Source organism: Sander lucioperca, chromosome 14 (genome assembly GCF_008315115.2).
Source record: "Sander lucioperca isolate FBNREF2018 chromosome 14, SLUC_FBN_1.2, whole genome shotgun sequence".
Taxonomy (NCBI): Eukaryota; Metazoa; Chordata; class Actinopteri; order Perciformes; family Percidae; genus Sander; species Sander lucioperca.
Window position 1 is genome coordinate 3,498,696 of NC_050186.1, and position 27,056 is coordinate 3,525,751.

The 27,056-nt window shown below is 39.1% G+C and overlaps 1 protein-coding gene across 4 annotated transcripts in view; it reads right to left on the reverse strand.

Moving 5' to 3' along the window:
* Positions 1 to 133: 133 nt before the first annotated feature.
* Positions 134 to 27,056, reverse strand: part of csgalnact1a (chondroitin sulfate N-acetylgalactosaminyltransferase 1a) — a 29,026-nt gene continuing 2,103 nt past the window's right edge. The window contains exons 1-8 of one of the 4 annotated variants that reach the window (XM_031317684.2): positions 21,696 to 21,784; positions 17,922 to 19,217; positions 14,779 to 14,995; positions 12,517 to 12,618; positions 4,788 to 4,966; positions 3,617 to 3,711; positions 3,295 to 3,376; positions 786 to 2,076 (exon numbers count right to left, since the gene is read on the reverse strand). In XM_031317684.2, coding sequence (XP_031173544.1) covers positions 1,781 to 2,076; positions 3,295 to 3,376; positions 3,617 to 3,711; positions 4,788 to 4,966; positions 12,517 to 12,618; positions 14,779 to 14,995; positions 17,922 to 18,732 — 1,782 coding nt within the window. In that variant the 5' untranslated portion in view covers positions 18,733 to 19,217; positions 21,696 to 21,784 and the 3' untranslated portion in view covers positions 786 to 1,780. Of the gene's footprint in view, positions 2,077 to 3,294; positions 3,377 to 3,616; positions 3,712 to 4,787; positions 4,967 to 5,443; positions 12,237 to 12,516; positions 12,619 to 14,778; positions 14,996 to 17,921; positions 19,222 to 21,695; positions 21,785 to 27,056 lie in introns of those variants that run through there. The other 3 variants (XM_031317682.2, XM_031317683.2, XM_031317686.2) reach the window with 3 other exon arrangements.

The following is a 27,056-nucleotide window of genomic DNA, read 5'->3' on the forward strand; positions in this document are numbered from 1 at the left end:
AACACATTGAATTGTGTCACAATTTCAAGGTTATAGAAGTAAAAATATAACATCTTTGTCTTATATTCCACCTTAAAGCTGGATAACATTTGATAATAGACGGCATAAGAAAACCCATCCTAATAAAACATACTCAATGCAGAAATAGGTTTTATTCAACTCATTTACATGAAGTGAAAAAATAACTTGAAATGTACATTTCAATGATATTTAATGTATCTTTTCACAAGGAATGTTTCAATAGCAAACAATAACAACATGATTCAAAAAGTGCCTCTTTTCACATCTATGGTCATCCACCAAAAGTACAGCTCATTTTAGTGCTGGAGCAAGAGTTATGGGAGACTATATTAAAACAAATATAAAGGAGCGATCTAGGCAGTTATATCTCTAAACCTAACATCGCCAGTTTCTGTGACTGCTCAGTAATACATGTAATGTAATTTGATTGACAAAAACAAAAATATTAGGATCAATAAGTCTCATTCTGACTTGTTAAGCCATCGTCAACGTCAGGGCAGTAATAATTATTTCCTTTATATATCCATTATGTGTCCACAAATTAGTTATGTGACAAAAAACACAAATTAGTCTACATTATTTTATTTTAAATAAACATTATATTATAATATAAAATATATGTATTTATATTTATTATTTAATATGTTGGGCATAAATAGCCTACATACATCTTATATTTAGGATGCTTATTGAGAAAAACGGTCATTTTACTGACAAAAACCTACAATACTGTCATTCATAGCATGTTTTTCTTTGACTCAGCACCATTCATTATAGAGGTGAATGGACCCACACAGAATACTGTCCAGGCAATAACAGATCGGAAAATAATACTTATACATGGTGGCATTTAAGAATTGATAACAAACATAAATAAAGGAATTAATAATTTATTTAAAAAACAAGGCCATTCCAGGCTTTAAAAGAGTCCTTCATTGTTTATGCACCAACATGTTGTTCACTTTCAGTCCACTAGGTGGCTCTGTTTCCCTACATATAAAAACCTCTATGTTCAATTCTTCACTGGCCATCTTGAAAAGACCATGTTCAGGTTTTATTTGCAGAAGGCACAAAGTTCAGAAGCACTTCGTAGCTCAAACATAGGTGCTGTGTTTTCCTTCTAAAAGACTTTCCTGCAGTTACAGAGGAAATTACAAATGGATATTAAATTACAGATGGTTTTAGACGGTCTGTTGAATAATGTCCAACTCCGGTAGTGTCGATGAGTTCCTCAAGCCAGTTTGAATTCATCCTAATTTTTTGTTGTCCTTTTCAGAGCAACACTGCTCAAAGTCCTTGAAAAGTAAAAAGTCTGGGGTGCCTGGATAGCTCACCTGGTTGAGCATACGCCCCATGTACAAAGGCTCTCTCCTTGCCGCAGCGAACGCAGGTTCAATTCTAACCTGCAGCCCTTTGCTGAATGTCATTCCCCCTCTCTCTCCCCTTTCACATCTCCAACTGTCCTCTAAAATGCACAAAAAAATTATCTTTAAAAAAAAATAAAAAGTCTTCACATTTTTCATTAGAGTAGTTCACCTGGAAATTCACCTATTTGCTTTCTTGCTGAGAGTTAGATGAGAAGATTGATACCAATCTTACATTTGAGAGGGATATCTATACTCTTCTCTAACTCTCTGCAAGAAAACAAACTAGCATACTGTCCAAAATGTTGAACTATTCCTTTAAAGTTGAACTTATCTGCATTATTTCAAGTGATTGCAGTCTTTACAGTGATTATAATTCAACCACCTTTAAGTCTTCATGTCTTCTTGGGGTTTGAGTTTTGCTGTTGTTTCTGTTTGCGGAGGTGAGCTTCGATTTCGTGCCTGAAGAACAGCATCCCCAGCTGGCCGTGCGAGGCCTCGTTCATGGCCTTAGACTGCATGCACATGCGGTACTGGTCTGGAGGGAGCTCATCAGCGCAGTGTTTCTCGTGCCACAGGTGGAACAAGCCTCGTGACGGTGCTCGGACCACAAGGAGGTTGCTATGGAGGTACTTCCTGTACAGGTGGACATCTTCCCCGCCCCAGCCTTTGATGTCGATGTCAAAACCTCCTAGCGATAAGAGAGCAGAAGGGGAATGCAGTAAAACTTTATTATACCATCATAGGATGTGCTGTTGTGTAAAATGGAGATTTTAAACCTTTTCATATGCAAACATTTCTAAGTAATTTATGTCTTCAGCAATGTGTTTACTTCCTCTTAAAGGAACGCTGATTATGAATCCTGATGAGGGTTTACAGTATGTGATCATAATCAGTTTTCCACTCAGCCTTGTTTGTTTCATAAAGGGGCGGTGAGGACATTCTAGACTGATGCTGCAAAACAGTTCTCGACCAGACATGTTTAAACCTGCATCTTTGGAGGTACTTGTGTCTGCTTTTGCTCATCCTTTGTGTCTCTCTGCAGTTTTATTTTGATTATTCTGTCTGCCTCCCTTTTTACACTCATGCTCCAGCTTTAAACAGAAATGAGGCAGGAATTTTAACCCAACAGATGAAGTGTTCATTTGTTTATGAACATTAAACTGCACAACCTAATTATGAATAATGAATAGTTTGACATTTTGGGGAAACACGTTTTCCCTTTCTTGTCAAGTTGAGTTAGATGAGAATACTGATTTGTCTGTATGGTAAATATGAAGCTGCAGCGTTTACATACATAAATACATATACTTGCACATACTGTAACTCTTTGCAAGAAAGTGAATAATCGACTAAAATGTCGACTATCCTTTTAATCACATTATTGTCCTTCTTGGAGCTTGTTTAAATATTTGGCACAGTTAAGTGAGAGCATTTGCATGCTTGTGTGTGTGTGTTTGGGTCATAAACAATAAACCACTCTGAATGTAATTGTAGTCTTTAATTGATCACGTGATTGGTCACTTTGGAGGAAAACTAAATTGATTTAAATCTGTTATGAGAACAAAAAATTCCTCAACTAATATACAGATACAGAGGACAAGGGGGCTGTAAGATATGCTATTATATGGTGCTGCTGCTGCTGCTGCTTAGAGCTGTTTCATGCAGAGGAATGTAATAAAATCTAACAAATGTAATATTGAACCATTTGTGTTCTGAAGTTGTTCATACCCATTAAGCCATGGCACCATTAACATAGCATCTAGCCATCTAGGAAGCTCATTTTTACCCTGCGTTATGTAACGCCTCTGCACAGATAATCAACCCCCAAGAGCAACTATTTATGAATTCCTGCATTGCTAAGTTAGTAGTAAGCTAACTTGTGATGGGCATGACCGCAAATATTTACCTATGTTGATGAAGTCGGACCTGTATTGGCAGGTCATGCCGAAACCGAAATCCCTCCAGAACCCTGTGTCTTTCTTGATCACCTGCAGAGAAAAGAAGTGCAAGTCTTATAGAGCTTATGGACAGAAATATATTAGTTCAACACACTTGGGAGGCACATCAACAGGAGGATGCTTCTGTGAGTTTGTAGCAGCTGGAGAGAGGAAATGTTTCTAAACCTCCCAGCGATGTAGCACAGAATTGAATATGATATTTTCCACAGGTGGCTTGCACAGTGTTTGAAAAAGAAAAGCGAGAAGATAGACTTGATTGGTGTGTGTTACCAGCTGTTGCTCCACAGGTGGGACGTGTTCAGGACTTCCATAGATCAGAGTTGGGTTGTACTGGCTGAATAACACCGGGTAGAACACCTTTTTACCTGAGAGGGAGTGTGACGGCAGTGTCAGACAACGAGGCAGTGGTGTATTTTTGTGTTTGTATGTTATGTTTTTCCCTTGACCATCTTTAATCACATTTGAGACATCTTTAATGCATTTTAACAAGTCATAATAACAAGAACAAGAAATCATTTTTAAAGATATGTATAATGACATCACATAAGTCTCCATGCTGTTGTATCATTTATTAATTTTACAGATACCCACAATGCATTTATGACAGATATCTGTAATTAGATTTTGACTAGTCAAAATTTAAATCTGAGATCTTTTTAATTACGTCTAAGCAGAGATGTTCACAAGTCATTTTTTGCAAGTCCATGTCGAGTCTCAAGTCTTTGAGCTCGAGTCCAAGTCAAGTCTCAAGTCTCTGGCCATCTGATCTGTCCCTAACACTGTATTGTTAAATGTTATGAATTCAAAACATGTCCTGTAGCTACCATCCATACAGTACAGTATCAACATCAGTTGTAGGATAACTTTATGGGGTCTAGTTAACACATGCCTTTAGCCCTCGGACCTGGTGAAATATTAACCTATGTCTTTCACATCATATGGATACAACTATAAAGATACAATGTGCCTGTTCCCAGCATTAGCACAACACTTTGCGATGGTTAGCTTGTTACCTGTGACGATATAGACGTATGAGACTTCTACAATTCCATTTTTCCTAAAATGAAATGTGAATTCAAGATATCTACATTTAAACTATGACTAGGCAAAACTCACACTGTGAAGATATCTTAAATTTAGTTTTGTATAGTCATAATTTAAATCTGATCTCAAACTAAGATATTACTAGTCAAAATTCAATTGTAGATATCTGAAACTGAAAGTAGGACTAGTCAAAACTACAATGAAGATATCTTGAATTTAAGTTATTACTAGTCACAAATCCCTTTAAGATATCTACAAAGGAGTGTTGGATATCCTTAAAAAGGTATTTGTGAAAAGTTACATTTTACATATCATAATTAAAGGTATCTTCAAACACATGCACTGCAATGTAATTGGCAGACACACATCTTTAATGTTAATTCTGTCAAAGTCTCACCGGGCTGCGTGTTGAGTCGGCAGGTGTTGAGGAAGTCAACGGTGAAGTAGATGTCCACGTCGCAGAAGAAAAGCAGTACATTGCCTCCCTTCCAGGCTCGGGCCCCGACGTCTAGACCCCGTCCCCGAGAAAACTCCTCGTCCAGCTGCAGCAGAGTGTAGTTCTTAAAATGTACTTCCCTGCAGAGTGAGCAAGAGAGAGTGGTTAGAGAGAGAAACAGAAGTCAGTTTTCTTACAGAACACACACAGAATGAAAATATCAATACATTAAAATACATTTTATTTAAATTTAAATGTCATTTCAAATGTTTAGAGTCCACCATTAAATGCATTCATTATTATAGAATAATTATTTTAGGAATTATGCATTTAAAAACAAATCTCATGTACCCTCTGCAGTACTCCAGAATACCCCTAGGGGTATTGGCACCCCCAAACAATATCATTAGACACATTTTTCCCATTTATTTTCCTGATTGTCAATATGTCTTACTTTATAAGTGTTATTAGTAACTTCATTCCTGTTCCTTTTATATCATGCATCTCCATTTAATTATTTAATTCTATTTTAATTGATTTTTTCCTTTTTATTGCGCCGTTTTCCCTTTTTATTGTTATTGTTGAGGGAGAGAGATCGAGAGAGAGAGAGAGATTTAAATAAAATGAATTAAAACAGGAGATGGTTAAGAGAAAGACAGAGAAAAAAGCAGAAGTAAGTTGTGGCTTGATGATTTATGCGCTGGTTGAAATGCTTCAGAAACTGAAATTATAATGCAATATTCAGCAGGTAATCTTGCAGGTCTGATGTGAACAAGGAGTCTCCAAGCCTGTTGTGCTCCTCAGCTATGAAATCATCTTGTGTCCAATCTGCAGCCAGTAGTTTAATTAATGTGTCAGTTTGCTTGGGAATATGCACCACTTAATTTTTAAACTGAAATTACCTGGCTCCTGCATTCTTATCAAATCTTAACGCTCTGTCTTGTGCCAAAATCCCATTTAAATGTCTTTATTATTTCAACTGATACTGTGGCTCATATGCTGCCTATTCCTCAATACATTTGTGTTTAGTCAAAAACTAGCGCAGCACACCTGAGGGCCACATAGTTTTGCAGAAGGGGAGTACTGGGCAAAAATATAATGAAGCTGGATATAATGAGTAAAAGGCCACAGATTGTGAAGAACCTGAAGGTCAACAAAGCCTCCTCCATCACTGGCCTGCATTTTTCTGAGGATGTGGTGAGAGTAAAGAGAAACAGCTGGATCAAGATGAACACAGCTGTGGCTTTTTTCCCTTAACCATAACAGTTCACACTGCTTGTGACTAATCCGTTACTCATGCATGCACATACACAGACACGCACATTAGATCGACCTAAGCTTGAAGACACTGAGGAAAAATTGGATCACACGTCTCGTGTCCGAGGCAGAACAAACAGGATCTGACCTCCTCCTTCATTTATGTGATGTTGGGTAGACATACACAGCTTTGTTAGAGGAAACCAAGATGACCAAAGGAAACATGGTCTGTTAGTTTTTGCCAGAGGCAGCTTGAATCATGCTTCCCGCTTTTCCATTACAGCTGAGTGTAGATGTCTGTGTGAATAGTGTGGATCAACATATATATTCATGTATATTACTGTGTAAAAACCTTTGTCTCACTCCTATCCTTTTGTATCTCTTATATCTTATTAAATAAGACCTTTTAATTCTGGTCAAAGTAGAGACACATAAACATGACGCCACTTATGATCATCTTGTTTGTCTAAATTACAACTAGGTAAAATATCAGGAAGAATAACAAAATGTTCTTGTGTACCTGTCCATTGGTGTTTATGTGCTGTCAATCAACATGTCTGCAGTATATGCTATGTCTGTCTACAGTTTATGAATTCAAACAGAATCGATCTGTTTTAGAGTCCCAGGAGAGGCTGACCCACCCACTGGGACTAAACTGTCCACAGATGGCAGAGACAGAGCACAATAGCTCTGTTTGTCTCAAACAATGCCAATGAAATAGCAGCTACATTCACATGTTGACTCAGACTCAACTTTAACGGGGCGGGGAGCTCATTTGTCAGAGATGAAGAGAAAACTTTCAACAGGAGCATCTCAGTGACTGAAATAAATTGCTTATTTCTTGCAAATTAACACAAAACAAAAGTGATGAAATTTAGATTTTATGTTGTTAAGCAAAACATGATGTCCTCCTTTGTTTTAAAGGAATTGTTTGACATTTTGGAGAACACTCGTATTAGCTTTCTTTACAAGAGTTAGATGACAAGATCGATACCACTCTGTACGCTCAATATGAAGCTACAGCCATCAGCTTATTATCTTAGCTTAGCATAAAGACAGCATGGCTGGCTCTGTCCAGAGGTTCACCCCCAAACAGCACCTCTTAAGAGGTTTTAACGTTTTGGTTAATGTACATGTTTTTGTACGAACACGTCTATCAGCACCTCTATAACTAAAAAAAAAATATCGTTTGTTTAGTCCATAGAAAAACTAAAACGTAAAAACGACTATTTATGGTTTTACTGGGGGTTCGGTTCGGGTATGTATGAAAAGAACCCAAATATGTATCATTTAATGAGCTTTAGAAATGCTGGTATGCAGATTTTGTTAGATTTCTGGTCTTCTTGGAGCCTTGTTTTACATTTTGGCACAGCTCAGTGAGATCATTTGCATGCATGTGTCACTTTGAATTTCACTGACGTTCACTTTAATTGATTTATCTAAGGGCAGAGGACTAAATTGATGTAAATCTGTCCTGAAAACCAATACTCCTCGACAAATATACAGAGGACACTGGGCTGTGAGATATGCTAATATACTGTATGCAGCTAAGCCCCTTAAAGACAGGAAGCGCAGGGTAACAGCTAGCTTGGCTATGTCCAAAGGTAAAAACAAATCTGCCTGCTAGCTAAAGTTTTTGGTTTTGGAGTAAATTAAACAAACAGATACTGTGTAATGTAAATTCTAGGTCGATTTTGTTACCATTGGACAGACTCAGGCTACTGTTTCCCCCGCGTCTCTTGGCAGTAGCATTCTCATTAGGCGTACAGACATGAATCTGCAATGATTTATAATCAGCTGTGCGTTTTTGTGTCTTAAGAGAAATGTAGTTATAAATAATTCATAATTTTATGGTGGTAATATTTTCCTGATTACTGCTATTATTTAGGGGAAAATGTAATCTCTTTGGCCAAAAATAGTCAATTTATTTACTGTGGGTGTGGTGGCTGGTACCTACAAGGTAGGGTAAATTGTTGAAATTGTGTCAGAGTGAGAAGCCTGTTAAGAGCTGTCATGTTGTTTCTCAGCAGCAGTCCTGATCCTGTTAGTTCTGCTCAGGACAGGAAAGGGAAACCAGATTTTCTTTCACTGGGAGTGTGTAACCATTTGCATGTTTTTGCCATTATAGCTTCAGGAGTGACAGCAGACACAGTGTTTAGTGTTTGTGAAAATTCTCTGCCTCTATGTGGCCATATCCGGGCTTATTTTCAGTCTCAACATGTTTCTGAGATACCAGTGAAGCATTCTTGCTATTTTCCCATGCTAGTAACATTACTCCAGTGGTGGCAATGTTGGTGAGTCTGTCGGCCCACCACCACAACAGTCTTGTTCCCCAGAAGATAACTTCTAATGACTTTGGTGATCCCCTGACTTTTTCCTCTAGCGTCCACAACCGATCAATGTTTTCATTTATCTAGTAAAATATCTCAACATCTACTGGATGGATTGGAACAAACGTTTAAGATGAATCCTAATGCGTTTGTTGATCTCCTGACGTTTCCTCTAGTGCCATCATGAGGTTGGCTTGTGGTTTTGAGTTTGAGCAAAGTTTTACATTGTTGATCTTTAATTTTTTCTCTAACGACATCTTCTAGTCAGAATGTGTCCAATATTTTGCTTTATGACCAAATACAAAACCAATGACATTCCCATTAGCCTCAGCTGTACATTGGGTTTTATACTTGGACATTTGAATTTCACGCCGTATTAGCAGCACCACTACATGTTTTTGTGTGTCAGTTTTATTTGGCAAAATACTGCGTAGTAGTAAAACACTTTCAAGTTTGTGCAAATTAAGTCAAGTCTCTTGCCTCATACATTCATTTCAACTAAATAAACTAAACTGTTTTCACTTCCTTAACATCTCTCTATGCTCTGATGCAGCAATGCCAACTCTCTTCTACCTGTGAATTTCTAATGACTATACATTTTAAGCAACTAATTTCCCCTATTTGTCTGTCACTTGTCTGCTGTTTACAGAGCAGGGAGGCTATGTATCCTTTCTGGGCTATTGTGCAGAAGAAGAAAAAAAAGCTAGTGCTTTACAGTGAGCTGGGGAAGCAGCAGCCTGTGCATGTAATGAAGAGGTGTAAGTGCAAGCTATAAAAAAAATTTGAATTGTTGTGATCACTCTTAGGCTCAGCCCTCAGGCAAGACAGCTACACGAGTTATCAGCAGTGAGTAATTTGCAAAATTGGGTACTGGCGATTTGTAGAGACTCTCTTTAAATAATTATATTGGACAGCTTTCAAAACTCCTCCATGATTTGTTAATCATTTCAGCCACTCCTAATTTCTCATTCACCTTCTGCTGGACATTATCTTCTCGCTTCCTCAGAGCTGTCAGAGGCTCTTCAGAAAGTTGTCGACCCGTCTGTGAACTGAATGAAATGCCACCATTACATGAAAGGCTTATTGGAGAGGCTGACACGAGTTGAGGTAAAGGTTGTAGCTGAATGAGTGACAGAATAATCTCAGCCTTCATTTCTTTGTTCAAATTTCCGATGCTTCTCTTTCATCTTAACGTACTTTGATATCCTTGTTCATGCTCTTCTTCCATTCTTGGAAAATCTGACTTTTTTCCAACTTTCTCTCCCATCTTATCTTTACACCTCTCCTCTAACTTACTGTCTCAGTGTTTCCCCCTCAGCCATCGTCTCTCCCCTGCATCTGAAACACAGTACTTATTCATATTGACTGGTATCTCTTTAAAACAGATTGCTTAATCTTTTCCTTCCGTTACACACAACCTCCCTCTCTCTTTTCTCTATCTCTTCAGCTTTATCTCACATTCTCGATCATAATTCTTGAGCATGTAAGGCTGAGGAACTTACATGCCCCCCGATGGTTAGAGCCTGAGTTCAGGCTTTGAAGTATGGATGTGTAAGTAATATACTGAAAAGTTCAGCAGCTGATCCTATCTATTTTAAACGATATCCCCAGTGTCTGGCAGAATGCTTGAAAACTGATGCTCTGATTTTTCTAGTGCGCTGCTATTCTATCTCCTATATTCTGTTTTTTTGTGGCTTTTGTTAGTAGTAGACCTGGTTTGGCCTTTGATATATACACCCACATAATTAGCACCTGCAAAAAAACGCATTCTTTTATGCTCATTTAATCACTGAAAAGAGGTTGATTGGGATTAGAAAGCTGGCTGAGATCCTTGACAATTTAGATCTTGTTAGAAATTTGCTTCAAGTAGTTCACTTTAGCTGGTGATCGTATAAATGCTCTTTTGAAAGAAATTCAGCAGGGACACTGTGCTACTAAAAAGCAGGGAGTGTGACTGCATGTGATTTAAAAAAGAAAAGAAAAAGGACAAATAGCTAGAGGTTGTTTGGGAGCAGACGCAGTTTCTAGAGGTGAATTTAATTTGTAGGAAGGGCAGTGTAGAATCAGATCAGCCACTAATGATGCCATCACTGCTGGGAACAGATATTGACTTGTGTGTGTGTGTGTGTGTGTGTGTGTGTGTGTGTGTGTGTGTGTGTGTGTGTGTGTGTGTGTGTGTGTGTGTGTGTGTTTGCACGGTATCTTGGTGTGAAATAATTTGCTTTTAGACCTTCAAAGTGAGGACATTTGGCCAATATTAAACTCCTCTTTTAGGAGTTTGGACTTAGTTTTTATGGTCAAAATTGGAATTAGGATTATTTTAGGTTAAACTGAATAGCATTTGTTAGTATTTGCATGCATGTGTGCGCTACTGCTGAGACGATCAGTCAATTAGTGTAACAGATGGGTTAGTCGATTAAAGACAGTAGTGATAATTGATTCAATTATCATTTATATATAAGTAAAATTACCCACAATTGGTTCAATACAACGTCGCAAATGCAAAGACTGGTTTGTGCTTAAATCCTAATGACTTTGGTAATCCCCTGCCTTATCCTCTAGCGCTACCATCAGGTTCACATTTGTTTGTTTTTTATTGGATTTGGATGTATTGCCATGACATTTGGTACAGATATTTATGCTCCTTTGGCAGACTTTGGTGATCCCCTGACTTCCTCTAGTGCCATCATCAGATTCAAATTTCAAAATGTCCAATACTTTGATTTATGTCAATATAGCTGTTAGCATGCTGTTGTTAGCATTAGCTCAAAGCACTGCTGACCCTAAGGGCCAGTTTATGCTTGAAAAGAATCAGTTTGTTGGACATGCTGTCCAACCACGTCAGACACTTTAAAAACTAAAAGATAATGTATTCATCAAAAAATAAATAACTCAGTTAAGACAAAAATCCTCAGTTGCAGCCCGACTGCACGCATCTTCGTCTGTGTGCCTTTATGCAGTTTATGATCCTATCTGTGCGTATACTGTATACATGTGTGTCTGCCTGGCTCCAAGATAATGGAACAGGTAGTTATCTTACAGTGATGATTCCCATTCATTTCAGGCACAGTCTGAAAGCCAGATAAAAGAAAAGTACCACACAGTGCTGATTACAGACACTGAATCACATCCAGATAAGCTGCTGCATAACTGGTGAATGCATTGTTCAGTTGTGAGAAGCATAAAAAAGCATAAAAAAGTTCAAGGCAGAACCACTGCTAGGGCAGTGTATTTTATCCAACACTGACTGTACCTCCACTTAACTTTTGCTCCGACTGTTTTTCCTTATTCGGTGTGCTTTTCTCTCACATACTTCGCAATCACTCCTTTTAGAATTCTTCCAAACTAAAAATCAATAATATTACAGGCTTGTATGTTTCTGTTTGTCTTTCCTTCTTTTCTGAATTTTGCCTTCTTCTTCACTTCAAAAGGTATTTAACGCTGCCTTTTTTATCTTCACAGTTCCCCCCCTCAGCGACAGCAGCTGGTCAGAGACCCAAAGGGACAAAGACACGCTGTGTGATACTAGAGCTAGTCCGACTGTATCAAGGCTGCAGAAAAACCTTGAGAGACGGGAAATCGACAAGCGTCACCATAGCAACCCCCTTGGGGAATCTTAGGCTCAGTCCACAGCGGATCTGACTTCTGAGCAGCCAGCAGCGATCGTCTCCAGAGGTGTGGGTGTCGAGGGGTCCATGTGAGAGCTTGAGAGTGAGTCAGGGATGATCACAGGCATGCTGTAATTTATCTGTGTTGGCTGGAGGCTCTCAGCTCCTCAGCGTGGGTGGCACACTGGTCTATTATTCATCAGACAGATGACTTGCTGTGGCAGGACGCCGAGCCAGCAGGTGTGTGTGTGTGTGTGTGTGTGTGTGTGTGTGTGTGTGTATATGTGTGTGTCATGAGAGAGAGACAGATCAGAAATGGAAGAAGAAGAAGAGAGGTTTCTGCTGTATGTGTGGAAATATTTTTTGTTATAGCGTCTGCTTCTGAGAGCGGTTGCGTGACTGTGGCAGGGATAATTTCACTACATAAATTGCCATCCATATTGTGCGTTTGGCCTCTAATCCAAAGATCTGATCTTAGCTGGGCTTCCAACTCACCTGGATGTGTTCTCCAGAATGCTGCGGACTTCGCTCATCTGCTCTTTCCCAAAATACACCACCGTCAGATGGACCCGGCCGTCCTGACGCACACAGACTTCCCTGTACGTACACACACACACACACACACACACACACACACACACACACACACACACACAGGAAGGGACATTATGGATGAAAGTGTTCTACAACTGAGCAGGAAGGAAGAGCACTGTGATCAAATGAGGGTTTTAAAAAAAGGTTATAAAATAAATAAAACATTTGCAGGTTACAGCTTTTCAAACATGATGATTTACTGCTTGTCTCTCTTACATTACTGCAAATTTGATCTCTTAGGGTTAGTTTGACAAAACATGCATTTAAAAAGACGTCACCTTTGGATCTGGGAGATTGTATTGTTCTTGTTTCACATTTCTAGACTAAATAATTAATTAATTCATTCATTAAAAAAATTAACAGACAATTGAATTGCTAATTAAAAAAATCGTCATTCTCGGCAATAATCCTGGCTCTCCTCATTCTGACACTACGTTACAGCAGGGATTGAAGATTGAACTTGAGTAAAAGAGAGACCAGGTGAGAGATGCCTGCAGGCACTTTGATGGAGAAATGTCAAATATCTCAAGCACATGCTGAAGATAATTCACCTCCTCTCCCACTGGGGACACATACACACATTTGTGAGATTCTCCCCAGAAGCACATTGGGAAAAATGTCTCATAACACATAACTAGATGAACACAAAATGCTTACAAATGACTAAATGTATGCGGAGGATACTGAGTAGACATTTACAGTAAAATCATTATAGATTCTGTTTTGTTAAAGCCTCTCTCTAATGCCATTATTAGAAGTAAATTGTTTTTTCTTCTGGGCTCTGATGAGGCATTCTTCAATTTGTCACTATAATTATTTCATCATGTAGTAAGAGCAATATTTGCCTTTTAAAACTCCAGAGTGTCTGTCTGCAAGTGTTTACAGTTTGTTTGTATTTTTGTGAATTCACATTTTATCTCTATATTCTGCACTTTGGAAATATAGCAGCATAAATACTGTTATTTTCCAGTCTAAATGTGAATATTCTCTATTCACATTTAGACAAATTCGCAGTTACTCACTATTATCACCTCCAAAACACACACACACACACACACACACACATATACATATATATATATATATATATATATATATATATATATATATATATATATATAAACACACACACACACACACACACACACACACACACTTTCTCCTAGTACACTTTAATATGGATAAGGGTAAACTGTTTGCTCAGCGATTCGCTGACTCTTTCAAGTAAGTACACTTCTTGCCATGCTGTATATCAAATGCTGCTGGTCTGCCCAGGGGGGGGGGCATTTTAATGGGCTGCAACACTGCTACTAAGCAGGATTTACCATGTAAAAAGAGCTGTGATAAGCAGCAGCGGCTGCCCAATAAATCACAGACATTAAAAAGGATGTTTCCTCAACTGTTGGTGACGGACTGCCGAGCTGAGTGAAGCAAGCTTTGCTGTTAGCTGATCAGTTTTGTGTGCTAAAATATAAAGGATTTTTCAAATGACAGCAGTTATTCATTCATATTTATTTTCACCTTGCAGATAATCAGCCCTTTAAAGTTTTTTTTAATCAAAAATCCTTCATTGTTTATATCACATACACATACTAGCCTGGATCTATTTGTGATATAATCTGGTATATTTGAGATGCTTATTAGCTCTATGATTAAAATTTTATACGTATGAAATTAAATAACCTGTGGTCATGTTGCAACTGATAAAAACTGGGCTGGGATCTGTGAGGCCATCTTTATTTATGCTCTTGTCTGAATCATTTAAATCTCAGATTTGTTTACATTCTGATTATGCCCACCAGCACCAAAATAATTAACTGATAACACTATATGTGCGGCTTCAAAATATTAATTACATGTTTCTTAAAAAAAAAGGAAAACAGTCTCTCTGATGTTAATTTTCTTTCCTCTAATCTCGCCCACCTCTTGTCCCTGTCTGCCTGATCCCCAATTAAAAAGTAAAACTGGAATTGAAACTGGGTTTGAACAACACAGTATCACATTTCCCTGAATTAGTTACGTGTGACACAACAAACCTTATTAAATAATTAATTGTGGGGCTTCTTGTTTAGGTCCCATTGTTTGTGTGGCTTTGCAATTAACGTCTGGAAACAGAACAACAAAATCTAAATTTTGAGAAAAGTTTAAATCGCAGAGTCTCACCTGAAGTTGTGCATGAAGTGTTTGAACTTGTCCGTGCGTCTGGACAGCGGGACGATGATGTTAATCGGGACATTTGCTGTGTCCACCCTCTCATTTTTCACCTTCATCAGTGGTCCAAAGGGACGGAAGAGGACCAGGCGCCTGAATTCATTTCTGGACTCCCCTCTGAAGCTCAGCTCATACAGCGTCCCTTTGTCCTTCTCTGTGCGGGTGATACCTGATGGGAGAAACATATGAACTACTGAGCAAACAAACTTAAATAACTTAGATATTAGTGCCGGTGACCCTGAATGTTTTTGTGATAATCAATGGCTGTATTTATATACAACAGTAATATCCAATAGTAGCCTGTTTATTTGATTTAGCTTGTTATCAATCTTCTCATCTAATTCCTGGGAAGAAAGTGTATTTCACAAAACGTAAATAAACAACTTCTAATAACTTCGAGAAAGAAATATATTGTGTGTGTGTGTGTGTGTGTGTGTGTGTGTGTGTGTGTGTGTGTGTATATATATATATATATATACACACACACACACACAGTATATTTTACATTAACTTATATACCAACATATTAACTTACAATGATGTAAATGTAAGGCAAGGCAAGGCAGCTTTATTTATATAGCACATTTCAGCAACAGTGCAATTCAAAGTGCTTTACATAAAACATTAAAAAGCAGTTAGAAATGAATTCAAAAACAAAAACAGATAAAATACAAGAATAAAATTCACAGTGCAGTACAATAAATTAAAGGAAGGCAACATCAAAAAGAAAGGTTGTCAGCCTTGATTTAAAAGAAGAAGAATTTTGAAATCTATTCTGTGAGACAGAGGAAGCCAGTGTAAAGACATAAGAACTGGAGTGATGTGATCCACTTTCTTGTTGTTAGTGAGGACACAAGCAGCAGCGTTCTGAATCAGCTGCAGCTGTCTGATTGATTTGTTAGGGAGACCTGTAAGGACACCGTTACAGTAGTCGAGTCTACTGAAGATAAAAGCATGGACAAGTTTTTCCAAGTCCTGCTGAGACATAAGTCCTTTAACCCTTGATATATTCTTAAGGTGATAATAGGCAGACTTTGTTATTGTCTTAATGTGGCTGTTAAAATTCAGGTCTGAGTCCATGACTACACCAAGATTTCTGGCTTTGTCTGTTGTTTTTAACATTGTCGTTTGAAGCTGAGCGCTAACTTTCAATCTTTCCTCTTTTGCTCCAAAAACAACCACCTCAGTTTTTTTTTCATTTAATTTAAGAAAGTTCTGTGATGGTATTTTTGTTGTACACAAGTGAGTTTTAATGTCAGATTTAAGTTTCTGTGCCTGAAGTTCCTCTGTGTCTTTCTTTGTCGCAGTGATGTTGTTTTACTTATTTTCTCCAGGGTGTGGCTTTTGTTTAAATCCCCTAAGGATTTCTGTATTTCAAAGTGCCAAGGATCCTGTTTTCCCACATTAGAATTTAACATAAAAAATTATCTTAAAAAGAAACATCTTTTTATAAAGGAACATCATTTTTAGCATCAGGTTGTGATAGACTGATGCTGAGGTTATATGTGGGGAAAGAAGAAGGGCATATAAGGCCACAGAAAACATTGTCCATGCACTCTGCTGCTGCTGCTGGGCAAAAAGCCATAACTGTACATAAACCTATAACACACACACACACACACACACACACACACACACACACACACACACAAAAGAAAAGAGAAGTTAAAAGAGAGTCTATTCTGGTCATTCAGACACATTTCAGTCAGCATGTTCCTCCAGAGAGAAGTTGTTTTTCAATTACTCTGCTATTACAAGGATTATTACTTGCAAATTGACCTACTGGGGACAGTCGTGGTAGAAAGGAAAATGGAAATGGGGTACAGAAAGTGAGAAGTGAGACCAGAGAAAAAAGAAAGAGGGAGAAAGAGGAATCACTGGAAATAGACATTCGAGAGCTTGGATGGCAGAAAAAAGAGCAGACAGATAGATACAAATAAATATAGAGAAAAAAAAGAAGAAAAAGAAGAAGAGAGAGAACAGAAAGATGTCTGTGGGCAAGGATTTGCAGTCTGATAGCATCTTGAATTAAGGTCTTCCTGTTAAGTTGGCCAGCTTCCTGTGATGGGACACGATAAGCTTTCTTTTGGTAAATAGGCTGGGCACTTTAGACTTCACTTCCTGTCTCTGTCCTTCTGTCTAACTGCACTTTTCTGTCCCTTGCTAAGGACGGAACTCAGTGGTTAACAAGTTCTTTTTGCACACCTCCTCTATTTGTGTGCAGTTTCAGCTCACTAGCTTGCCAATGCAGCCCTGAAAGCACCCCGAAGATGCTTTTATCAGTCTGGCCATCTAGACTGCCTTTCACTTTTCTAGCCGGCAGGGTTGGATAAATCACAGCTTGTTCAAGATGTGCTAAAAAAAATGTCAATGTCTGAGTCCATTAAAGAGCAATAAGTGCAAACAAATATGAGCAGGAGGGAGTCGCTATTTCATTAAAAGCTAAGCTGCACTCTCCTGCTGTCTTGTTGAGGAATTGTGGAGGTTGTTTACACCTAGAAACGCACAAATGTATGCACATCTATTAAAATCACTGTAAGATAAACACATTACAGTAAATGGGACCACACACAAGCTCCATATTCTGACCTATGGCTCATTTCCGACAAGACAGGTGCCCCAATTGCTCACTTTAAAACCTCCACCCACTCGCACACTGAAGGTGGTGACCTTTAAAGAACACACACACGCACGCACGCACGCACGCACGCACGCGCGTGCGCGCGCGCGCGCGCGCACACACACACACACACACACACACACACACACACACACACACTAAAATACCCCGCTTGAAGAGATGCTCCACTGTGAATGAGGAGCATCTGAATTCATTTCCTGAGGTTGTGATCAGAGCTGAGCAGAACTAGGATTAGGAGGATATCCTGGTTGTACTTGTACACAAAACTCACTCACATATTTCTGACCTTCCAGGGATTCATGTACAAAAAAAAGATCAAAGTAACCCAAGGTTGAAGAACAAAGTGGAGTATAGTGTTTGGATGTAGAAAAAAATGTGTCCGGGAAATTACGTTTGTAATTTGTTTTTACATTTACTGTTGCAAATTTGTTGTAGACATTTGATGTGTTCTCACCTTCTATGAAGTCAGATGGTGTGTACACTTTGCTTGTTTGAGTTTTTTCTGCTGCGTCCCTGCTGTCTTGCTGGGATGATGGCGTGTTGAGGCTGTGCAGGGCCATCTCCAGCACCTCCCCCAGCGCCTCTCTCTTGTCCTTTCTCACTGGCTTCTCCTCGGGGTGACGCGTCAGCCCCATCTCCAGCTGGTACACCCTCTGCAGGGTGAAACTCTCAAAGGGCACCACCGCATATTCGCTGGGCAGCCTGGTGCCTGCGGTCACCTCGGCCTTCGACAGCTGGCTCCGCAGGAACTCCTGGAGGTCCGCCTGCTGGCTCTTGGCTCCCTGAGCCTCCCCGAGACCGCCTCCCTGGGACACAGCCCCGGCTTCCTGTCCCTCTGCTGGGCCCCCAGCAGCCCTCTTCAGGCTCTCCTGCACTCCTTTTAGCTGCTGGCTACGCTCCTGCAAAGCCTCCTTGAGCTGAGCTATCTGCTTCTTCAAGGAGGAGATGTGGAGGCGATGCTGCTCCTCGCGCTCTTGGAGGAGCACCTGATAAGATTGAACACCCGGCTGTCCACCGCTTTGAGGAGCTCGTGCTCCTCCCGTCCCACCTACGCCTGCTCCAATCCCCGGCCCCGTGCCCCCTAGGCCGGGGTGGTTGGGTCCAGCACGGGGGAGAGCATGGCTCAGTGGAGGGCCATCAGAGTGGGGGGGGCTGCAGGTCATCACATAGAGGAGCGACAGGGAGCAGCAGAGGAGCACCAGCACGCCTCCAACACGGGAGACCCAGGCTAGCAGTCCACGCCGCAACATTGCTGCATGTAGCATCAAAACTCACTCCTCTGCGTTAAACATACACACACACACACACACACACTCCGAAATATCATGTAACCTCACACACTCCAGCCTTGATGATAAGAGTCCATTTGTGATTATGTTCCATCACCCAGTGAGGAGGCCAGCTACTTATCAGTATGAGGTCATTTCATCTGAATTAGGTCATCGCCTCTCCACTGCCTGAGATTGTAATTTGTTTTGTCATTGGCAGGGTGAACATATGAGAAAAAACACTTTTTCCCTTTCTGTTGGTCCAATTAGCTCCATGGTCAGCAAGAAGACTCAGGCCCAAACGATGTTACATCAGCTATCACTCATATGTGACTCATCTGTTCGCTGACTCCCTCAGTCAGTTCATAACGTCCTTTTCACATCAGCCCGGATGAAGCAGTGTGGCGGACAGGGCAAAAATGCTATGTTTCATGAGAAAGCAAATCCTCTGTGGTGAGCGGTGGTTTCCCCATGTTGTTTTCCTGACTGAGAAAACAGAAAGGAGAGAGGTTTGTCAGACAATTATTCTTAACATTTTGACCTCCACCAAACTCCATCGGATCATGGTTACTTGTGTCATTTAGAAGTCAGAAACATGCCAGGCCACTTTGACATGTTACTTTAGTATGGCAAAAAGAGTTTAACTGCCTTCGCCAAACCAAGCATTCCTTCAGGACTGCAGCTTCTGGAAAACAATGTTGTCACTGATGTGTGAGAAAATGAGGCAAAGTGAAAGAGTATGCTTAAAAGTGTACAGATGACACTGTGTTATTGTGAGTGTGTTCAGTGGAAACTGGGACATATCCAGTACATCTGTGTACTGTATATATACCTGCATACTGACTCAGTGGTGAGAAAGGCTAGGCAGAGACTGCTTAAAAAACGCCGGAAAAAACAACAAAAACGTCCAAAAAAAGTGCAGAAAAAGATGGACAAAAACATCTGAAAAAGTGACAAAAAACTTGGAAAAAAGTGACAAAAACTTCGGGAAAGGCTTCAAAAACGTCGAAAAAGGTGACAAAAACATCGGGAAAAGCAACAAAAGTACCATAAAAGACCACAAAAGCACTGAAAAAAAGTTTCATTTTGACCCAGAAAAACAAAAAGTTGCCGGCTCTCTGTTGAGGTCAGGTAGAAGGTTCCAGGTACACCAGGCCAGCACTGAGACCCTCAGACCACTAGGATCCTCAATGAGGACACTGCCTAAGACTGTACAAAAAAGTTATGGATTGTGTTACTTTCAGACAGAGGAATGCTAACTGCTGCTTCCAGTCTTTATGCTAAGCTAAGCTAAGCTAAGCATTTCCTGGCTCTACCTCCATATTTTAGTGTATAGACGTGAAAGTAGAATCAATCTACTCCTCTAACTCTTGGCAAGAAAGTGAGCAAAACATATTTCCCAACCAGTCTATCTATAAATAAATTAAAAAAAAAGAATATTTTTGATTCACAGCATTATGGTTTTCTTTCTCTTACTTTTTTTTCTGGTGAATGACTTTAATTTCTTCAGACCTCTAACAATCCTTAAAATTAATCAACCCAAGATTAAGAGTGGTCATTGCTTCATTTTAAGGAGTCCCAAGCTCAAAAGGTGATCATGATGTGATCAAATATTGCCAAAAAATATAATATAAGAGAGTAGATGCTGACTTATATCCTACACCAGTACAGAAAAGGTGAGTGACATTATGGTGAATTTGGATGCGTGAATGTGAGTCTTAAGTATGCATATATAAATATATGTATATACATGTGTATATATGTGTTTTTGTGGGAAGGTGTTTCAGTGTTTGAGTTACAGTATGTATCTGTAAATGTATCTCTGTGCATCATTCTCGGCCTCTCTTGACTCCCCACACAGACAGCTCTTTGACAGGGCTGCCTGAAGCCGAGCCTAATGAAAGGATTAGTATGTGGCAGGAGTGAATACTGGACTGTGCTCTAACAGACGGCTGAATCAGGAGAGACAGGGCGTCTCTCCAGCAGTACCTCCACTGCCGACTTAGGGAATGTGGAGAGGGTGCTCGGGGGGGAAAGTGGGTGAGTGAGAGCTGGAGAGCAAAATATGGCGTCTGTGATGGAGTATCATCCTTTCAAATTACAGGAAAATCCTCATGATGTCATTCTATGAGCCCATAAAAATGTCATCCCATTAATGGTGTGATGGCAGTTTATTAACTGGTTGGTTCACAAGCAGCTCTCGCTAGTCTTGTATCCATGTGATCACAAGCTGGGAACCCTTAAATAATGACATCACTCCTCCCAGATGACTTTGTCTTCCTGTAACAAACTGCACATTGGCACTGATGCCAGTGAATCACAAACCATTCAAACAAAATAAAGCATGCACTTAGTTATGACATTGTAAAGGTCAATTTGCCTTTCTCTTGAGCAACAAATGCACTTTTTTGCATTTTTATCTAGACTTAACAGTAAGCCTTGAGCAGAACATGCTTATCTTCACACAATCATAAGACAAATATCACGTATAGCTATATATTCTAAAACGACTATTGATAAAAGTAATTTAAACCATTTTCTTCACATATCTTTTATGCCAAGATGCCTCTCTCTAAATATACAACACACTATAAAACATCAATCATTTACAACAAGTTATTTCTATCATCAATGAATCTGTTGTTTATTTTTCCAATTAATCATTTTGACTGTATTGTTTAATCTGTACAAAAACAAACAAGGTTATTTCCCAAAATAATGAACTATCCCTTTAAACAATTAAATTATTATTCATGTCATTTTTTTTTTTTACTGTTGATTAACTTATTGACAAATATTGTCCGCACTTATATAAAATATAGGCTATAAAATAGCTATGTAATACATGATACTGAAACAACAATGTATATCTGTATCTGACAGCACTGTATTTCTTGCTGAGACGTGTTACTTTTAGAAACAATTGCCAAATGCATCACAAACACAATAGCGGTACAGACCCTCGACGGCAAAGCAGTCAATCCCTGTTGTTACGTTCCAGGAGAAAGATTCGTCACTGTAAAGTGGCTGGTGTGACTGAGATTTATGTGCAGAGAGTCACAGTCAAACTACTGAGTCTCACCGGGAATGAATGAGTTGATTCAGTCCTGGTTATTTGACTCCCCGTGGGGATAGGCATGGCTGCAGCACAGGAACACTGGCAGCTAAATAATCATGTTTGATTTTATGGGTGGCGCGATGTCGAAACAGGCGTCTGTAATTTCCTGCTTTGTGTTACAGTACTTGTGCCCATATAATGCTTAACTTTAAAGTATTTCCTGAAATAATATTTGCTATGTGACGTTTATATTTCCTTTACACATTGTGTAAAACAAGTATTATTGTATTAGAAATAGTTAAGAAAGCCATAAAAGAAATGCAATGTATTTCCATTAAACTATACTGTTTCCTTAGTTTTCCTTGGTTGTTTCAGCCATGCAGATGTCACTCTAGGGATGGCCATGACATTTTGTACAAATATGCATGGTTCCCAGGGAATGAAACCAATTACTTTGGTGCTTCCCTGACCTTTCCTGTAACTTGAGCAACAATTTATTTCGTTGTTTCGTTTATTTATAGTTATCTGAATATTACACAGAAAACTTTGTTGATGAGATACTTAAGCTTCACACAAGAACCAAAGATGTCAAGACTTCCAGTAATTCCACCCAGTATTAACAGTATGTCCTCAAAATGGTTAGACTGAAACGGTTATCAAATCTAACAGTTCTTGTTTTTTGCAGCAGTGACTTCCTTCTCTAACTCTGTGCCTGACAGGATCAGCACCTGATTACTGTTTCCTGGTGTTTGTTTCAACCTTAACTGTTCTGGCACATCCTCTAACAAAGATCTCCTGGAACTGAAATTGCCAAAATCCTCTTTGCATAACAGAACTAATAAATCTACATGCAACATTGACACTGTCAGGGTTGTTTACCAACAGAGAAACAAGGCAGGGGACACATTTCCTCACTTCCTGAGACGACATAACTGATAAATGGGTTTCCTTTTCCTTTTCACATATTTCATTCTCTCTGCTAGAAATAGAAACAGAGATGCAAGAACGGAAGTGGGAGATGGCCAGAGAGAGATGAAATAAATGATCAGGCTGCCTATCATAAAGAAGAGAAAAAGAGAGGGGAGAAAGAGAATGATTTAGTGTTTGGTGGCCAGAGATGTTTTTCCAAAACAGAGCTCTGCCGCATCTGGTTCAGCCTCCAAAATCACTTCCTCCCATCCTGCTGCAGCTTCCTGCCCATGGGGCATTTGTGTGTGCTTCAATTAGTGTGTATCTAAGTGGCAATATGTGTATGTGTATATCTGTTACATTTGCAGAAAGAATATTAATGTTAACCTCTTAACGCCTGTCAACAGTGCTGTGTTTATCTTTGTGAAAATAAGGAAAAAAAGGGTGTGAGAAAAATGGAACTGCAGGAGTTTTCTGTCAGAAAACAGAAAGAATGAATTTCTTCTTCTCAGCCCTCTGCCTCATTTCTGGTTGTCAGTTACACTAGTACAGCAGAATTCACACTCAGGTAACAGGGTATCTGTGTGTGTGCTCCTCTCTGTACTACAGCTTACACAGGTCAACCTTTTAAATGTCTAAGGCATTTGAGAAGCAACCTTGTGACCCTCTCATCGTGACAAATGTAGCATCTCAGCCCTGCTGTCGGATTTAAAGAGCTCATTCTCTCTGTGCTCTGCTGGTATTTAATATATTCAAGCTATAAAGAATAATGTATGCGCTGAAACCATAGAGTATGTTCTCTTCAAAGGCATACACACTTTGCACATGCATTGACTGAGAGGATGTGAGTGTGTGCCTGAGTGTGTGTGGAAGATAGAGAAATTACAGACCACAGGGCCACAAACCACATAGAAGATACATGTTTTAGCTCTTTAACTGCAAATTCTACACTTTATATTTCCATATTCATGCTCAAGAGTTTTTAACTATTTTCCTTCTGTTCCTGGGAGTTTTCCATTCTGCAATGAAACGCTAATAGCAGACTCATAAAAATTTGAGTTAAAATGTTTTGAGTTGTGTAATCCATCACACCCAATCTGCATTACGCTTGGCCACAGTTAGATAATCATTGCAAGGTTAATCAGTTTAAAAGGGGCAATCCATTGATATAGTGTCGCACTTGAGAGAGAAAATTTTAAATAACAAGCAAGGATTTATAGTTGTGCATACATCGAGTCAAGACGTTTTGAGGGCTTTGGAAAACACTGATTGACATGTTTCCCCATTTTCTGACATTTTAAGACCAAACAACTAATTGATGTATAATTGACAGATTTAGCGACTATGAAAAATAATCACAGTTGCAGCCATATTTCATTTCACATTAGAGCTGGGCAATATATCGATATTATATCGATATTGTGATATGAGACTAAATATCGTCTTAGATTTTGGATATCGTAATATGGCATAAGTGGTGTCTTTTCCTGGTTTTAAAGGCTGCATTACAGTAAAGTGATGTCATTTTCTGAACTTACCAGACTGTTGTAACTGTTCTATTATTTGCCTGTACCCATTTAGCCCTTATATCCACATTACTGATGATTATTTATCAAAAATCTCATTATGTAAATATTTTGTGATAGCACCAATAGTCAACACTACAATATTGTTGCGGTATCGATATCGAGGTATTTGGTCAAAAATATCGTGATATTTGATTTTCTCCATATCGCCCAGCCCTATTTCACATAATCAAATAATTAAAGCATGATACGGCCTGATCATGCACTATGAATCTGTCTAGAGTTGTGGTGCTAATTAGAGAAATACAATGCTGAACTATAAATCAATACCTACACAGTTCGTATTTATGGTGGGACTCTCGTTAACCCCTTGTATCAGCTGTTGTATAAACAAGATATCCTGACTATTAGTTCCTATAAGCAGTCCAGCTCCAAAATCACTCAATCATACATTTCACAACATACAACCAATAACGCTTCTTTGTTAGACCATCCCTGACTGATAAACTCCCAGGTCTATCAAACTCCATGCCCCCCAGATTGTAACACAGGCCTTTTGTTTTAAATGTTGTCTTTAAGCCCAAGCTGAGATAGCCCTGATGACATCATTATATACTTATGACATAGCTCCTCCAGAGCCACCAAACATGATACAACTGTCTCCACAGGCTGAGAAGAACTCAACTATGATGAGTAGTAAACTGAACTTGATGTAAAATTAAAGGTGTTCCCCTTTAATTGAGTTGAGGGATCTGAGACTAAGTGAGTCTGCATGTTACCTCACAATAATGTAACTTTGACAAAAATTAATGCAGACTTGATGTTAAAAAGTACCCAACTAAAGCAAGTTTAGAGAAACTGCTAAAAGAGTACCATATTGTACAGTAATGAATGGAAACCAATTGATGCCTAAAACAAAGTTCATTACGTTTTTTTAATCGCAACAGGGACTAAAACATGCAACATCGCTGTTATTGTCCTTTAAAAATGCCAACTCTGCCTTAACTTTGAACTCACAGTTACTTACAGTCCAATACTCAAACATGCACACGTTTATATGAGAGTGCATGGATGCATTAATCTTTAAACAACCCCCTACTCCTATACACATCCACTCTCTCTAAGTGGCCTCAGTGATCATTACAAACAACCTGATAAACCACAGAACCATGCATGTTTAAAATCTGTACCATACTGTCTGTCTACATGTCTCTATCCTGTCTTCCTACAGCCTCTGGTGGGTTGTGTATTTGTTACAGGTCAAGGATGATAACGCATTTATGTGCATGTTGGCCTCAGTGAATGTCAGGGCTTTTTCTCAGACAGCTCTGTCTGAACCTGCCCTGCAGCTATCTCACTGTAAAAATGAGGAATGACCTCTAGGGGTGTAAGCTAGGAGGGAAGAAGGAAGGAGAGGAGAGATTAATTAAGATAAATTAAAAAATGAGTAGAAAATGAGGCTGGTGAGAACTATATGCCCACAGATTACTTAGGGGAATGGTTAAGCGAGTTGATCAGATACATGGTGTGAGAGGAGAAAACGAACAAGTCAGTATAAAGTGAGCATGTGGGAGGAGATGGAAGGAGAGTGAAGCAGAGAAAGGTTCTTTGATGTCTCTTGTCCCCTCAGGTGATTCTCCCTCCCATTCATTAGGGGCCAGTTTCCCCGGAACCTGCCTGTCGACATGCCATCTGGAGAGCCCTTAAAAAACCCCACATTACACTCCTCTACTTCACTACAAGTGGCCTGTGTTAACATTCACCACCCTCCCCCCCTCCTCCTCCTCCTCCTCGTCCTCCCTTTCTCTCTGTTGGTCCTCAAAGTGTTCCCATTTCTTTACAGTTAGGTTAGATGGTATCAGATGAAACTTTAATGGGCCCCATGGGGAAAATGGGTCATTGCATTGCAGCCAATGTAGAGCACAAAAGATAGATAGATAGATAGATAGATAGATAGATATCATCATTTGAAGATATTTTTTCACCATTTTCTGACATGTTATAGACAATTTATCATAATGATTATAATTGTCAATTGCCACCCTAGTGCTACTGTACAAATTCATTGACAAACTTTTTTTTTAAGTGAAAAGATAAAGCCAGAAATGGAACAAATGGAAAAACAATGTGCAGGCCGTATACGGGTTTGCTAGTCGCCACCCAAAGTACATTTCATTTTTGTTTTACAGGAAGAGAAAAGACAAGGATTTTTATATAAAAATACTCCAAAATATATTAATTTCTTAACATATTTAATGCAGGAACACAGGATTACAATTTGGAAAAGGTATTTTTCATTTAATTGTCTCTTTAAGGGATTCTTATCAAAAATGTTATGTGTTGTTTGTTTGTTGGTTGGGCTACACATTCTATGTCGGATTTTAAACTCATCGCGGATATATGGGTGTATATGTTAGCCAATATATGAGAAGAAGTGGATAGCGTTATCAGCTTTAAAACTCTGTATCTGTCTCTTATCAAAAATATGGAGAAGTGCTTTGTTAGCATTTTAAAACAGAAGTAGTTTCTGTCAGCCATCAACAGTTACTCTGATTTCTATCTAAAATGAACAGCGTGGAACACAAACATTGATTTTAGTGCCTGTAGGAGTCAAAAATACAGATTGATCTCCTCCATAAACCAATAACACAATAAAAGCCACCACCCAAATTTACAATGTGCTATATACAGTATGTCTGTGCAGAGGGGAAATTAGTGGGCATTCCCTTGTTCAGTAAAACACAATGGAAAACCACAATAGTATTCTGATAGGGCACAGCTCATTTCTGCGTAATCATGGTGCACTATAATAAATCTTAGTTTGTATA